At 32.8% G+C, this 17,745-nt stretch overlaps 1 protein-coding gene across 1 annotated transcript in view; it reads left to right on the forward strand.

Annotated features, from left to right (window-relative positions):
• LOC140046382 (protein RRP5 homolog) overlaps positions 1–15,262 on the forward strand; it is a 32,243-nt gene extending 16,981 nt beyond the window's left edge. Inside the window, exons 19-35 of the mRNA XM_072091018.1 lie at positions 4,316–4,465; positions 5,042–5,141; positions 5,719–5,861; positions 6,212–6,314; positions 6,422–6,611; positions 7,025–7,205; positions 7,354–7,533; positions 7,956–8,069; positions 8,301–8,410; positions 8,517–8,608; positions 9,081–9,209; positions 9,571–9,639; positions 10,166–10,350; positions 10,736–10,904; positions 11,271–11,424; positions 12,423–12,588; positions 13,236–15,262. Coding sequence (XP_071947119.1) covers positions 4,316–4,465; positions 5,042–5,141; positions 5,719–5,861; positions 6,212–6,314; positions 6,422–6,611; positions 7,025–7,205; positions 7,354–7,533; positions 7,956–8,069; positions 8,301–8,410; positions 8,517–8,608; positions 9,081–9,209; positions 9,571–9,639; positions 10,166–10,350; positions 10,736–10,904; positions 11,271–11,424; positions 12,423–12,588; positions 13,236–13,404 — 2,404 coding nt within the window. The 3' untranslated portion in view covers positions 13,405–15,262. The remainder of the gene's footprint in view (positions 1–4,315; positions 4,466–5,041; positions 5,142–5,718; positions 5,862–6,211; positions 6,315–6,421; positions 6,612–7,024; positions 7,206–7,353; positions 7,534–7,955; positions 8,070–8,300; positions 8,411–8,516; positions 8,609–9,080; positions 9,210–9,570; positions 9,640–10,165; positions 10,351–10,735; positions 10,905–11,270; positions 11,425–12,422; positions 12,589–13,235) is intronic.
• Positions 15,263–17,745: the final 2,483 nt, after the last annotated feature.

Here is a 17,745-nt window from a genome sequence, read left to right on the forward strand (position 1 = left end):
TGGTTGGCTATTTTTATTTGTAGTTAATAGGTTTAATGTGGAACTGTCATGTGATGTTGTACCTAGCTCAGTAGTTTTAACAACTGACATTTCTGTTGTTTCTACCAAGTCCATAGTTTGATCTATATTTGTCAAGGTAAAAATAGTCTGACGAGGAGGAATTGAAGTAACATGAGTATCTTTAACAATTTCAGAAGTAATCATGGCATTCAAAGTTGTCCAGATTATGTCTGTTGTTATCGTACTTCCTAAATTTGATTCTTCCATTTTTACAGTTGTAAAGTCATTTTGTTTTTGAGGAATTACAAACACATTGAAAGACACATTACTGGTTCCCAAAGGATTAGTAGAAGAGCAAATGTATGTTCCATTATTTTCCTTGCCAGCTTCAATAATTTCCATAAATGTGACATCATTTACATAATCATATTTTCCAAATAACGTCTTTCCAGTGGGACCTTGCCAAATAACCCTTGGAAATGGAATTCCTTTGACGTAGCAGTTTAGAGTCATACTACCTCCCTCAATAATGCTCAGGTGTTCAAAAGTCGTCCTCACAAGAGGTTGTATGCAGTTACTTGATAGATCTGCTACATCTTTTTCCGCAAGACTTTCTTGCGATTGCTCTGAAGAACAATGAGAACTAACATATAAATTAGATGTATTCACCGTCGAATTTTCAAATTCTTTGAAATTACAATCACACACAAGATTGTTCAACTTTAAATCCAATCTACTGAGACTCGGAGTTAGTTCTATCAACGAGACAGGAAAAGTTTCAAAATTATTACTTTTTAAAACAAAATTTGTCAATTGAGGTAGACAGGTCGTTGTAGTTGGTAATATTAAATTTTCTATCAAGTTTTTAGATAAAAGTAAACTTTTGATAGAATGTGGAAGAAGCGTAAGATCTACAGTTTTAAGCTGATTCATTGAAAGATCCAGATTTTCTAGAAATGGCATTCCTAGAAAAGAGTCAGAACTTAGAGTTCTGATGTGATTTATTGATAAATCAAGGTTGATGAGTTTTTCAAGATTTCTTGTTTGAAGTCCGTGTATATCGGTGATAGCATTTTTATACACTGAAAGAGATATCAATCCTGATGGAAGTGCTCTTAAAAGCTCATTAAAGTTTGATATATTATTGAATTTTAGTTCAACATAAGAAAGATTGTTTGCGGACTTGAAACTACCCTCTTCTATTGTTTGTACATTATTCCGACTTAAATCCAGGCTCCATAGTGAAGATAAACCACCAAATACGCCCACTTGAATTCTATTCAAAAAATTGTCTTTTAATGATATTATTCGTAAATCCGGGAGATTATGAAAACAACCTTGTTCTAAGGAATCTATGTCAATCATATCCATATGTAGTAAAGTTAAAGGTAAATATTGATCGAAATACTCCATTCTGCTTTCCTTTAATGGATTCTGACTTAAAAACAATGAGGTTAAACGCTGTAAGCCGTAAAATATTCCTTTCGAGAGATTTTGCAAATTATTATTTTCAAGATTCAATGAAGTTAAGTTGGAAAGATTATTGAAAGCGCCAACATGTATCCTGTCAAGTTTGTTTGATTTTAAATGAAGAGTTTCCAATGTGGTCAAACCGTCAAAAGCATTTGCATGTATTTCGTTAATTGCGCTGTTCGATATTTTAAGAATCTTCAACCGATAGTAATCGGTGAAAGCATACGATGGGATATGCGTGTACGTTCCCGAAGTTAGCTCGAGCGATAGAACGTGCAGACAAATCTGTTCATGTGGGATACAGTCAAAATTTTTACACAAACATTTTTGACTTTGGTGGTTATATCTACAGGAAATAATACCAGTGTCATTGCAAGTCTGTGTCCTGTTCTTTGGAATCAATGTTAAAATCCAAGTTAGAAATAATATCCAATTGGTTGCTGTCATTTTCCTCATAGTAGACATTCTGAAAATATATATTATATAGAATTGTGAGTTATTCCAAGAGAAACAATCCTAGATATATATTTATTTATACTATTTTTTGTCAGTCAGAAAATTTTAACAACTGAATTTGAACTCAAAACATTGAAATTAGGCCAAATAAATAGGCCAGTAAAATAAAAAGTATATTTTTAGCATTAAAAAAACTAGTAATAAAACTATATAAGGAAACTATAAACACATTATTGAATAAAAAATATAATACCAAAAGTAAACTATATTTACAATTTGTTGATATAAGGTTTGTGGTACACCTGGACATATATTAGTTCTGAAAAAGAACTGTTGAGTTTCTCGACATTTCGATCAATATACTTTGATCGAACAAATATATGTGGTGTACAGCAAACTTTAAGGGCCTGTTTATGCTGCAAACAAAAACCCGGTTAAAAATGGTGTGAATAAATTAACTTAATTTTCTTGGGAGCAGAAACTGGACAACTTTGTAGTAACCGGTTAAAAGGCAGCGCAAAATAACAGCTTAAAAACACCCATTCAAATCGGTGTTAGAACGCCATTTAACCGGTTATCGCTGAGCAATTCTTAGCTGCAACACGAAATAACGGTTATTTGATTGACGGTTGCTGACTACAACAACAACTACACTGCAGGAACGTTTGAATTAACCGCCAGGAACAATTGCATTTTGGGTAATTCTAACGATTTTTGTCAACGACCACCCACTGATTTAAACAGTTATTATGGAACAAAAATTGAGCAGAAATGCAGTCAATATAAAAATTACATTTTTGAAATAATCTGTTTATTCGGCGCTTTGCAGCAGAAACAGACCCTATATCAACATTTTATTCCGCCATGCAAACCTTCAAACAATATATTTACAGTTTAATAACATAATCTCACCAGGTGGTTGGTATTGCATGTCAAGATTATGAAATATAAACATTAATTGTTATTTTAGAAAATATTTTTTTTGCCAGTATCTTGAACGTTTAGCAATTACATACTTTCACATCCTGCAGGGAAATGGCTTAACTGCTTTCTCAAATTTCATATTTGATAAATCATATCGGGTAAATGAGAAGTGAATGTACCTTTTTAACTTTAATAGTTTTATGATCGCATTCAAGTATAATTTGTTACAGTATACGATTAAATTTATGATATCATATGATGGCCATCAAACAAATACCCTTTATAAACAAATATAATAATAAGACATTTAAAAATACTAAGGTATACCAATCATTTTGAATATTCATTTTTGCTTTCAGAGCTATTTTAATAAAGTATCTTAAAAGAAATCTTGCCATGTATTATTTTGTGTAGGAAGGTTCTGTATACTGTATACAATTGTTATATACAAGAAACAACATATCATTTTAGTGTAAGAACCCTTGTATTATTATTTTATTCTCAACATTAATTACTATAATATGATATTATTACAGTATTTGCTGTTGTTCCATGCTGGTATATACAAACAAGGTCAAAAAGAATATATAAAAACGCTTACCTTGATTTTGAACTATAAAATAAAAATGTCCTATGAAAGAAATTACTTCAGAATTCTTATTCACAAAAAGAGCATTTGTTGTTCGTTGTTCCTCTGATTCGCATAAAGCATTGTCTTCCCATTATTTGTTTCTGCCAGCCGCAACATGTGCACATGCAGTGTGACAGGTAGATCGTGTGCAATAAATATAAAAAAGCACTTCCTTCTTGATGCTGACAAACCTAATCTCCCAAGGTGGGAGGAGCACACTGGCATTGTCTAATTGAGTGACCTAAAACAGTTAGAAGGTCAATAGAGGTCAGATTAGCAGCTGTGTGGCAATCTGTATCACCTGGATTGACCTTCAACTAGTAGGTCATGTTCAAGTTATTGCCTCAAATATCGAGTTAAAAAACTTTTTTTAACATAATAAAATAGACAAAAATAAACTTTTTTATGACATTTTTTTTTATTTGTATATCAAATATAAAAAATCTACTATACTAATAACCAAAACTAATTTGTATCTGGTTACGTATTGCCATGGTTACCTAAACAAATGATGCTATTGTAAATTGCTTTGGTCCCTGGGTATTCTCAGATTTCGGCACTTAGGAAATAATTTATGGGACAGGAAACTACATTTGAGAGTTTGTCAAGGGACTCATTGTACAGATGGTGGTCTTGTAAAATCAATGGGCCGTATTGTTGGTATTGCTTACATAAAGTCATGAATTATTACACAGTCCTGTAGTTGATGGCTAATATGATGATAAAATAAACAATTATTGTTAATAAAACATCTGTATTCCATTTACATTGATAAACTATTGACATTGTATGAGGTAATCGTTTTAAATTTAAACTGATAATATTTTTCAGAACTATTACCGGAAAACAGGTAGCAGAAGTTGTAAAAGAAACTTGCGATAGTGACGATGAAAGTCAAAAATTCATTCGTTTTGGACCGAAAGAGATGGAAGCTAAAGCCAGACAATATGACGTGACACGAGGAAGCATTGTAGAAGCCAGGTAAAGTGATTTTTGTAGTCTGTAGCAAGGGGGGTTGGGGGTTCAACAAACCCACTTTTTATCCTGAAGTGAACTTTTCAATCAGGGCCCGTTTATACACGCTAAATCAACACGCATGGACGTTGGCGTGTTGTATAAACAAAAATAGATTCCGTGTAAGTACTAAACCACCTGGAAAGGCTACTTGAAAAGACTACTTGAGGACCGGCCAAATTTGGCCAGTTTCTTGTTCGTAACACGGCAGTTAACATTCATGTATGAACAGCTCAGTGTAGGGGATTGACCTTCGTCTCTGAAAACATGCATACATAGCAGGCATGTAAAGTAAGAAGGGTGTTGTATAATATAGCCCTAGAGGCCAGCAGTGCATGTAATGGTAAATTAGGCCTATACTAACTAGCCTAACTTGAGTACAAACCTGAATTAAAGAGCTCGCTGTTTGTTGAGAGATCTATGTTTTTTGGCTTACGATTAACATGGCAAAATATGTAAAGTGCCACTGCTAAGCCTTTCATGAAACCCAGCTTTTAAAGCTTCTTATTTCTTTAATTGTGTTACATTTCTTTTTTCAAACAGAGTCCACTCTGTGAAAGAAGGACAGGTTAATGTGGTGGTCAACGACAAAGTTCAAGGCAGGATACATATTACTGAAATTGTAGACAATCCCACACCACATGTAAGTCAAATATAGACATTGATAAAATAATACAGAGAATTGTACAATAAACACATGTTAATTTAGTACTATACAATGGAGCTATAAGTATACAGTGGCTCACAAATGCTGGAGGCCTTGGGCGTTTTTAGCCTTTTTCGACATAATTATTCTAATGCTTGTTTTTTTCTCTGTACACTGAGCGCCCATAGCCGCCACTGCTAGTATATCCATGTATACATTCATTAAACCTGCAAGCTGTATAACTAATTTAAGCGCAATTTATTGAAACTACAGTAGGTCTGCAAACACTATTATTATTTTTAAATAATTAATCCTTCAATAAATCCCATAAAATATAGTTCAAATTTAATGATTGTGAGGGTGATAGGCCTATTTATTTTCTTATTGTACAGCACTACCATATGACTGTAATGTTTAAGGTAGACCTATGATAAGTAATCCAATTATGATGTTATGTTTTAAATCATTTATTGCTGTAGTATTGTAAGTGTGGAAATAAAATGAAATTTTGATTATAATGTTATTAAACTGAGGGATTACAATAACATCTTTAACAAAATCTATCACGTTTTAGGGTAAAGGTTCTCTGGATGGGTTTAAAGTAAAGCAATTTCTGAAGGCGCGTGTCATTGGATATCGAGAGATGAGAATGAACAGATCTCTGAAGATTACCAATCAGTTTACTCAGTTAGGCCTGGAGCTCAGCGTTAAGCCAAGGTAATATTCAGCAACCTTATGGTTCTAAAGCTCTTTCTACACTATCAAACTTTATGCGATGTGCCCATATATGGAAATGATGATGTCATACCACTACCATATTTGGGCATATCACTACTATATTTGGGCACATCACTACCATATTTGGGCATATCACTACCATATTTGGGCATATCACTACTATATTTGGGCACATCACACTTTTTTTTTTATTAATTACGCCTTTTATTTTTTAACATTGTATTATTGTTGAATTATCTTAACTTTGTCTGTAACTTATGTAATTTATTGACTAATAACTTTTTAAGTTAAAATGTATTAAATATTCTCTATAATTTTGTTTATAATAGTAAATTATCAGATGAATATGTGGTTCCTAGCAGACATGTATCAGCGAAGAAACAGTTGCATTCATTCCAGCCTGGTCAACAGGTCACTGTATTCACCCAACAGGTATGTTGACCATTCCATTTCATGATTCCTATTCCTATTTATATTGCTAATTTTTTAAATAAATATGATTAAATAAGAGATTTAAAACAATACATTTCATTGCTTAGTTTTCCAGCAATATCCTCTGGGTACATGTCACACCGTACGTTGGCGGTAAAATCCATCGACTTAACATATCCAAGAAGTTATCCGTGTTAGAAAACCCTGACAGACATTTCAAGAAGCCTGGCCAGGCAGTAGAAGCCACTGTGCTAGGCTTAGATGATGAAGAAAAGGTGCTACAGCTATCCATAATAGGTGAACTTTTTAGATATTTTATTGATAGTATAAATTATAGACATAACAATAATAATAATAATCCATATCATAAAACATAATTTAAAGATGTATTGTCCCCCTAAAACATGGAAAATGAAGAGTAATAAAATCAGACTATAAATAGGCTATTTTGCAGTTTTAATAAAGTTATTCACTTCTGTAAAAAAAAAAAAAAAAATTAAAATTATTTCAATTATAAAAAGACAAAAGAATTTTTGCTTTAAATTAAATTTTTTTCAGGTAAATAATTTTTTTTTTCGGTCCAGTTTTTTGTTATTTTATTATGTGACATTAAAATGGCATATTAAAAAAAAGTTTGAAAAAAAAAGTTTTAGGGGGACAATATATCTTTAAGTTTACTCAAAATAAATATTTTATTTTATTCATTGTAGGTGAACAAAAGAAAGAGATAAAAGAGAAGACAATTGTAAATGGTTGTATCAAGAAGGTGCTAACTGACAGACTCTGTGTTCAACTACCATTTGGTTATTTTGGTAGTGTGTTCATTACAGATATCAGGGATCACCTTAAAGAGCACCCACTAGAAGGGTTTAAAGCAGATCAGTATGTAAGGTATGTTATGTTCCGTATGTATCGTCAAATTGATTTTCTACAAATATATCTGCTATGCTGATTTCAATCTTTTCCAATAAATATTCTTATACAGACAATTTTACTTAAAAGGAAATATATAAAAAAATAAATTGTGTTTGTACTGTAGGTGTGCTGTTTTGGATGCCGAAGATCGTCATAATGTGACTTTATCATTACGACCATCACGTATTAGTAAGCACAACGACCCTGGCGCTGATCAAGAGTTAATGTCATTGGACGATCTGAAGGAAGGGGCAGTCTGTAAGGGATATGTATCGGAATGTAACCAACAGGCATTGTTTATATGGTAAGACTAATAGTTGATGTGTCTTAAAGGCATTTTATTATAATGTTGATGTTGGACCCAAATTTGGAATCAAAGACCCCATTTACACATAAGATTTGGGCCGGGATCGGCAATTGATAAGTGTAAACATGTAATAAGGTAAGGCTTTTATGTTTGGACCAGCTTATGCAGTGAACCGTTACCAATGGATTGAGAAAGTGAAGTAAATAAATCGTCAGGGCCAACGTTTGGAACGCAAGTGTAAACGCACTGAATCAGGCCCAAACAATTCAATTTGGACCCGAACCTGGAGCGGCCCAGGACCCAATCATAAGTGTAAATGGGGTCTCAGTGGTTTTTGTAATTGTATTAGCATGTATTGTAGCAATAGATTTGATTAAACAACAACAAAATTGTGTATTTCATTTATTTTTTTCACACAGTTTATCTCGAACCGTAACTGGAACTGTGAAACTAAACAATGTATCAGAATATTATATAGAAGATTTCTCATCAGTTTTTCCAGTTGGTAAATTGGTGTCTGTCAAAATTATCAGGTTAGAATTATTTGTAACTGTGTATCAAGTTCATATGTATTGTGGATGTAGAGCAGAATTTCTACACTATCAAACTAGTTTGACAAAAAAAAGTGTGATGTGCCCAATTATGGTAGTGATATGCTGACAAATATGGTAATGATATGACATCATCCATATATAGGCACATCACATTTTTTTGTCACATAAAGTTTGATAATGTCAACAGTTTTTTTTTCTATATTTTCATAGAGTGAACAAAGATAAAGACAAAGTATCTATGTCGATGCTACCAAAGGACACAGGACTACCAGATGCTGTGCCAGAACATCTTAGAGGTCACTTCAAAGTTTCAAAGAAAGGTCAGTATGTCTTTAGCAACACATTCTGACAAGAGATCAACATACAGGAATATTTTATGGTAACACAAATTTTATTTTATAATTATTTTTTTAATCAAATTTGTAGAATCAAGAAAGAGACAACGCAAGCAGCGACGCTTGAGCAAAGAGTCCGATGATAGCGGTATGGAGGAAAGTTCTTCAGATGAAGAAGAAGAGGTAAATGGTAGAGATAGTGTGATATATATGGCCGACTTCTGTTATAAACGACTTAGTCTTACATTCATCTGAATGATGACTAAAGCCAGGACTGTCTGGCTGGTCCCAACATTGACCAAGGGCTTCTCTCGTCCAGTGCCAACCTTAACCAGAGGAGAGGCATAAACCAATATGTCTGAGGCAGATACTAGATGCAGGGGCTGCCAAAAAAGTCAGCAATGCTGATTTCAAATGCCTAATGGGACCCCAGCTCCAAAGTTTTTTATACTGTAACTAAAAATGCATGATGATATATTATTATATTTCTCTATACTCAGTGACCTCTTCAGTTAAAGACTGTTCTCCCAGAGTTATGATTAGTGGCTGTGTGTGTACTAGTACACCGTATTAACCCCTACTCATCTCGATGTATTGACTTTTATGTGAAATTGCTTTTAAAATGTCATCATATAGATTGTATTTTCCATTACAGACAGCAACATCAGTTCCAAGTCTTAAGCTTTCCTCTGGGTTTTCCTGGGATGTTAATCTGTCCAAACTTGGTCAAATTGCGAAAGAGGATGATGTTGACTCAAGTAGTGAAGAGGAGGAAGATGATGAGGTATCTGGTCAATTTATATTATACTAGAGTAAAATGTCTAGAAAAACTACTTTGAGAAAGCAACCCTCTTTCGTTTGTGTTCGATTAGTGAGTACTGCTACTAGTAGTACTGCTAGTAGACTCATTTGACCAGTATGATACTAAAGCTCTGTCTACACTATAAAATGTATATATGGACATGATGATGTCATATCATTAGCATATTTGGGCATATCACTACTATATTTTGGTCACATTATACTTTTTTTATAAGTTTGTTTATTAGTTTGATATAAATTTCTCTTGTTCTGTTGTTCTGTAGTGGAATGGAAAGAGTGTATTGATATACCGTTTAATAATTTAAAACAAAACTTATTCACAGCCAGAAAAGAAAAAGATGAAAAAGGAAAATACTAATGACAAGAAATCTGAAGAAGCAGAAATACAGCAAGTAAGTAGCTGCTAATTAAGGAAGTACTGCTTTCTGGGGTCGGAACTAGACCAAGACATTTACACACAGTTTCTTTAAATCTAGTTGCGGTTGTATTTATTTTTAATTTTTTTATTTAAAATTATTATAGAGGGTGACCCTAAACAGCTTATGCTGATAATCAAGGGGCCCTCATGTTGAGTTATGTGTCTGTGTGTGACAGTTGCTGTGTGTATACTAGTACACTGGGGTAAACCCCTATTTGTCTCAAAAGATGTACTAGGTTCTTTAAAGTGCACATAAGCCAGGTGTGTACACGGGACCTATGGTTTATAGTCCTTTATCCGATGGTATTCATATCAGGTTTTTTTGTGTAAACATTTATATTTTTTTTTGATCTGTGTTTTATTTGTTTTCAATGTGTTTTAATATGACAATACCTTAACGTACGGTGAGAGTTAATAAAATTGAGGAGGTACGACCAGAACCATGGAGTGAACGATGCAAACCTTTAACCTTCTCTTGCCATTGTAATTGTTCCTTTTAGGCCGAGCAATCTTTGATGCAGGAAGATCGTAAACCAGAATCAGTGGATGACTTCAATCGTTTGCTTATTAGCTCACCAAATAGTTCAATGGTTTGGATTGGTTTCATGGCATTTCATCTACAGAACACAGAAGCTGAAAAGGCTAGGGCTGTAGCTGAAAGAGCTCTTGAAACTATTAATTTCAGGTTGGTAATTTATACTATTGTCCATCAGGATCTATGACATAGAATTAGGTCCTGTATAGTAAAGAAAAAAGTGTAGAGTTATATTAGTAATTGGTCAGATGTTAGCCCTACTCTGACTTAATTTGTACTTTATACTAAGTACATTGAGAATACTTGTGCAGGGGTAAGTTTCTAGCCCAAGTAAGCAACGGGTAGTGCAGCAACATGATTATAACTACTGTGGAGTAGCTTTGTGTGATGGTGTTGAGTAATTGATGAGATGTTTACCCTATTCTGACATAATTTGTATTTTATACCAAGTACATTGAGACTGTATGTACCTTATTTTGTGGCATTAAGTAAAGAAAATGATCACAGAAACATTAACTCATTCCACTCTTGACAGGGAAGAACAAGAGAAATTAAATGTATGGGTAGCCTACCTAAATCTTGAAAACATGTATGGTACCGAGGAAACACTTGTCAAGGTTTTCGAGAGGGCGCTACAACAGTGTGAGCCAATCAAAGTTTTCCAACAGCTTATTAGTATTTACCTTAGAACAACTAAAATTGAGGTAAGATTTTATTGGGTGATCATTAAAATAAAATGATCACCTATTGTTATTGTATAAATCTTTATTCTTCTTATTTATTTCTGTAGAGATTTTGTGTACCGATTATATGAAAAATGTCAATCTCAATGTTTTTCAAATTTTGAAATCAAAATATGGTGTGGTTCCCGTAATTTTACCTATGTTACACTGTATATAGATATACAGTATACTGTATATATTCTTTATGGCATATAATACGCACAACTCGGCACTATAAGCATATAGGCATCAAGTCATATAGGATATATAATAATAGGATGGCATACATCAACATTTTTGCGATGCTTAGGCACATCATTTAAAATATTTGGATATATTTTATTCTAGGCAGCTGATCAGCTTTTTACTACAATGGTGAAGAGGTTTAGATCTAACAAAGATGTCTGGATAAACTATGGCTCATTTCTCATGCAAAATGGCAAGCAAGATGCTGCACATAAGTTGATGCAGCGAAGCTTCAAAAGTCTTGAAACCAAACAACGTAAGTGAACCAATCATATTGCTTCACAACCATAAAGCTCTGTCTACGCTATCAAACTTTGGGACAACAAAATGTGATGTGCCCATATATGGACATGATGAGGTCATATTAATAATAATAATAATATTTATTCGGCAAAAGTTCATAAAGTACATTTTACAATTCATCTTGCCAGGAGCAAGTAATAGGCATGAGCCCAAACAGAAAACTGCTCTTACTCCATCATTACTTATAAAATACAAAAATAACAAAACTAAGTAGCACAAATTAAGTCAAAATAAAACAAAACAAAGTTATAATGAGATACACCAATTAAAAATAAGCTGCATTGAATAAACAATATAAACAATTACAACTTAATATTTTGAGATCAAATGTTTGATGAGTTGGGCTTTAAAGTCTGAAATTGTAGCACATTGTTTAATTTCATTGGGAAGTTGCTCCCATAATCTAGGGAAAATAACAAACGATGAATTTAAAAATGTATTGGTCTTTGCCTTCCAATGTATTAACCGCCCTTCACACCTCTCACTTGATCTCACAAACTCATTAACGGATGATGGACAGAGACCATGCATTATTTTAAAACCTAATGTGAGTCTATACACTTTAAATATATCTTCAATACTTAGGGTCTTTAACCTATATAAATATGAAGTGTCCCAATTTCCTTCTTTTCTGTACATAATTATTCTAGTGGCCTTTCTCTGAACCCTTTCAAGTCTATACATATGAGAAATTTCAGTAGGTGCCCACATACAACAACAGTAAGTCACAACAGGTAGTATTAGTGCTTTGTAAAGATTTAGCATTGCCATCCAAGACATTGCTTTACTACATCTTGAAACAAAACCAAACCATATTTGGCAATATCACTACCATATTTGGGCACATGACACTTTTTTTTGATAAGTAGATTCATGATGACCCAATGAATTAGTTTCCATTGAGGTCCTACAAACAAATCTGATAAATAAACCTTTGTTAATTTACATTAGATGTTGATGTAATCGTGAAATTTGCTCAGATGGAGTTTAAGTTCGGCGAGCCTGAACGTGGAAAGACAATGTTTGACAACGTTTTGTCGAGTTACTCAAAGCGCACAGACATCTGGTCTGTGTATTTAGATATGGTGATCAAACAAACGGATGCATCTAACACAAGGTTTGTATTCGGATTATAAAATACAATTAGAGTATAATGTATATAATAATATATAGAAATGGTATTAAAATACTAGAGTGATCTAGTCGACAGTGAATTGATGAACAGGACAGGAACTCCTCAAAATGGCTGCCTTATATCTGTTCAAAATATTGTTTATTTTATATAAAAATTTAAATTAACCTAAAATATTGTGAATAAGTCAGAATCTGTATTTGTTTTTTTACAGTGAAGTTACCTATTGTTAATGGCAATAAAATAGTTTTTTGGTAATAGTCTTGAATTTTCAAATACGAGAATTTTATTTTGCATTGATATTCTCAACACTCTGTAACATAGCCATAGTGGTGCATGACTGAGTGTTTGCTTATCTGATTGGTCGATTGATGCATATCAGGTGGTGCCTCTCCATGCTGGCTCAGTTTTTTAGCTATATGATTGCTTGGAATTGACAAACTAGATGTATAATATATCTATGATATAATATCGTCTATTGAACGCCATGTGACCCACAATCGTCCAATCAAATGAAAGGAATCTATTTAGATGTTATATAATACAACATGATTGTAACGTACAGTAATGTAATAATATGAATCTCTTTCTGAGACGCAATTTTGTACAAAATTTATTTATTTTCTTTGTAGAAACTTATTCGAGCGTGTCATCACTCTTGATCTGCCACCTAAGAAGATCAAGTTCTTCTTCAAGCGCTACCTGGACTATGAAAAGAAGTTTGGCGATGATGGTACAGTGAAAGCAGTAAAAGAAAAGGCTGTGAAATATGTTGAGAAGAAATCTTCAGATCTTGGTTGAATTCGAGCAAGACTTTCCTGCAGTTGCATGTGATGAACTATTATGTACCTTATTGAGATAAATATACTTTTTCTGATATTTTTAATTATTTACAAAAAACTTGTGTAACAACGCATTTCTATGATTGAGGGTTTTGAATAAATTTGATCATAGCCTTTTTTCAGCAGAAAATCAATTTGAAAACTTAATTAAGGAAATCTAATAGTTTTCTAATTTTTTTTTAATGATAATTCATACAATTTACAAAATTACATAAAACAATAAAATTGTATTCAAATTGATGTATGAATTGGTAAATTATGTATGGGTGGTGTCCAAAATGTGTTTAATGATAACATTTAGGACAATACAATACTTTATTAAAAGACATTATTTTGAAACAAACGCTTTTGTTGTTAATTATCTAAATGTATTGTATAACACTTTACAAAATAGTGTTATACTGTGGTAGAACATGTCATATCTGTATGCTGCCCTCTTGTTTTATATTAGGTCAATAGTGATTTCAATATTTTATTTTTCTTTTCCCTACTTTTAAGAAGCTTAAACTATCAAACTTTATGTGACAAAAAAAATTAGATGTGCCCATATATGGACACGATGACGTCATATCACTACCATATTTGGGCATATCACTACCATATTTGGGCATATCACTACCATATTTGGGCATATCACTACCTTATTTGGGCACATCACACTTTTTTTGTCAAACAAGTATGTTAGTGTAGACAGAGCTTTATGTAGAGACTGAATGATCTTATCTTTCTGTTCTTGAGGTACTACTCACTCATGTGTATTCTTGTGTTAGGGTCACGTGAGTAATAATACTATTAATAGCATAATGTTCATGTTTACTTGAGCATTATGTATTTGAGACTAGTACTGAGCACACTAGCTATAAAGCTCTGTCTACTACACTATCAAATTTTATGTGACTAAAAAATGTGATGTGCCCATATATGGACATGATGATGTCATATCACTACCATATTTTTAGGCGTATCACTACCATATTTGTGCACATCACAACTAGTTTGATTGTGTAAACAGAGCTTTAAGCCTGTATGGTCGTTCATTTCATTTCATTTCTTTATTCGACAACAAGCAGTCCAGGGGTTGCGACAGCAACAGAGCGCCATAACACATTTGTGTGCACGTGAGCAACAAATTATTACTCGTTCAAAATAGAATGCTTTTGCCAGTACCACTTATATTAGTATAGTTATATACTCTACTTTACATCTATTATTGGGGTTTATTTACTGGTACTTCACCCACAGAGGTAGGTCACCCGGTGGTATACATGTCGTATGTATAAGTATTTATTTATTTATTCCACATTTATTTAGTCATCAATTACAGTACATCATAATTACAGTACAACTGAAAACAGGGATCCTGCATAAAAAAGCTGTAGCTTCGTTTTTTTGTAGGACCCTTTTACATAAGAACAAGTATATAGAACTTAAATAAACAAAGGTGTTGTTAATCAGCATATAGTGATAAAAAGTATTTTTTGACCTGTTTTTTTATACATTTATTTTGTTTCTTTAAGATAACCGGTTTATTACCACCATTACAAGTGAATTCTTTCCACAATTTTGGTCCATATATGTGTATAGTCGAGATAAATTAACCAGCAGACCTTTTACAGACTATTTATATAGGTCTAAATGAAATAAAATAAAGCATTATGATATGTTTTAATATGCCGTTTATGTATATCCTTGAAATATAGTAATCTTAGCACAGGCTGATTTGGTGCATTCCAATAGTAAATGTTAATGTTGACGCCTGTTGGTTTTTTTTCACAGATCGTTATATAAATTAAAGCGATTAATATTTTTTTATATAAATGCCAATCAGAACCTAAATATAGATGGGTTCCGTAATTTTACCTATGATATACAGTATATCATATGTGACATAAAATAGACAAAGTACAGCACTATAAATAATATATTTACTTCTGGTCGTAAGGATACGTACATGTGACGCGTATTTGAACGTTTATGTTAAGCTCTTCTTCTATCTGTCTACACTATCAAACTACTGTAGTTTGACAAAAAAATTGTGTGCCCAAATATGGCAGTGGTATGCCCAAATATGGTAGTGATATGACATCATCATGTCCATATATGGGCACATCACATTTTTGTCCATAAAGTTTGATAGTGTAGACAATGCTTTACACGATGCGTTTACCGCGGAAACCCGAACTCCTCTCGGTGACAAAATCTTGTGTAAATTTAAGACGGTAGAAAAATTAGGTTTATATTTCAGTCAACATATCATTTTTCTGCATCGTAATAGACTTCAATTGAAAAGATTAGCAATTAAGCGGGAAAAAATAAACAAATCGGCATAAATGCTAAAACCTCTGGAGAGCAGTAAGCTCATCGTAACCGAGAACCTCAAGCGCATAAATAACAACGATACTTGGCCGAAATGGCAGTGTTTGTGTCCTTTGAAATACATCATTTAATGGACTATGTAGGCCTAGAAATTAATTGATAAGAAGCTAGTTGAAACCTATTTGAGGGTTGGTTTTCACTCGATGTACTCTTTAATGGAAACCAGACTCCAGCTTCAAATATCTTGAATCCTAATGATATATATCCGAGATCATGAATGTTCATTGTAAACTTTTAACTGTTCATTTTATAAGTCCTTGTTTATTATTGTTATAAAAAGTCCATGTGCTTGAAATCAAACTCAATCAACCGCCTTTTATCTTATAAATAATATAATCGAATTACTGTACCTATTTTTATCAAATCGTTTCAGACACCATTTATCGAGTGTTTATCCTACAGTAGGCCCACATTGAAACAATGATTAAAAACACGTTTTTATATTAACGTTTTTTATATATGTAAAAAGAAATTGTTGAAGACGAACAAATATATATTGAAATAAATTATAAAATTATGTGTATAAAGATCTGTCTACCCTATCAAACTAGTTTGACAAAAAAAAGTGTGATGTACCTATGGTAGGGATATGCCAAAATATGGTAGTGATATGCGGTTATGTGCATATATGAGCAAATCACATTTGTTTGTCACATAAAGTTTGATAGTGTAGACAGCTTAACACTGACAAAAACAAAAATATTAATGTGACTCCAATGGCGTTTTTGATACTAATATCGTTTGATTTTAGCAGATAAACACTAGTAATACTAATGTATAGGAAACGTTTCCGTTTCTATTTCGATCTCTTGTACAAAATACATTAAATAGAGACTAATTTTTCTGGTAACAGTTACAATTATAAGTTCCGATTATAAGTTACTGACGCTAAAATATACCCTCCTCTCTGATGCCTCATTATATCAATTCACATTTTAACTTTTAAGATCAATAATAATTCTTTATGTTACCAGTGCAATGCAATAACTATTAGAGTAACGGGATCCTGACATAAAAAGTTACACTCCGGACCTCCAAAGGTGAAATGGATGTACACTGCTGACCCACCAATGCGTCTCAGGGGCAGTTTACATATACCTGGTAGGCCCAGGTCTACACTTTACACTCTTAACCTCTTTGAAGAAAATACTATTTAATTGAAAACAGAAGTTTTATTTTCACCATTTTCACCATCGGAGATTGAGAAGAAACGTTTACTAGTTATATATTAAAGTGTATTTATTATTAGAACCGATAGAAAAATATTAATTCAAAATATTAATACGAAATCGTGTTGTTTTGTATATAAAATTAAACGTTGAACTATTATAAGACTATTGTGCGCGTATTTAAAACTTGGGATTTAGCGGATGGATACGCATTACTATCTCATTTATTCCACGTTTGTTTTGGTCAACGAAACGATGGACATTTAAATTCTCTTCAATTTACGTCTATTAAAGTATTCATTTATTTTTAGATGCAACGTATCTCCTGGTTGTTTGTTTATTTACACTCGAATGGTATTTTTATTTTTATTATTAGTATTAATACTTATATATAGATGTCATTAATAATTACTTATTAAATTCTTCCGGCTGTAAACAGTACACAGTATAGACAATAAGAAAATAAAGTCTTAGAGAGCAAATGTTTACCTAAGCAAGTTTAATTGTCATCATAGCAAGGCACAGGAACAAATAAATAAATCCAAAAACATTTAAGTATAAGACATGAGTTGGATAGCCGAATGGTTAGGACACTTGACTGTCATACAGATAGACCCGGGTTCAATTCCCGACAACTCCCAGTCCACTCAGCTGTAAATGAGTACCTGGTTGAAAATACTACGGAGAAAAAAAAGGCGGCGTGGAAAGGAACTGGCCACCCTACTACCACATAATGCCGAGGCTAGTACAATGAG

This window comes from Antedon mediterranea, chromosome 4 (genome assembly GCF_964355755.1).
Source record: "Antedon mediterranea chromosome 4, ecAntMedi1.1, whole genome shotgun sequence".
NCBI classification, from domain to species: domain Eukaryota; kingdom Metazoa; phylum Echinodermata; class Crinoidea; order Comatulida; family Antedonidae; genus Antedon; species Antedon mediterranea.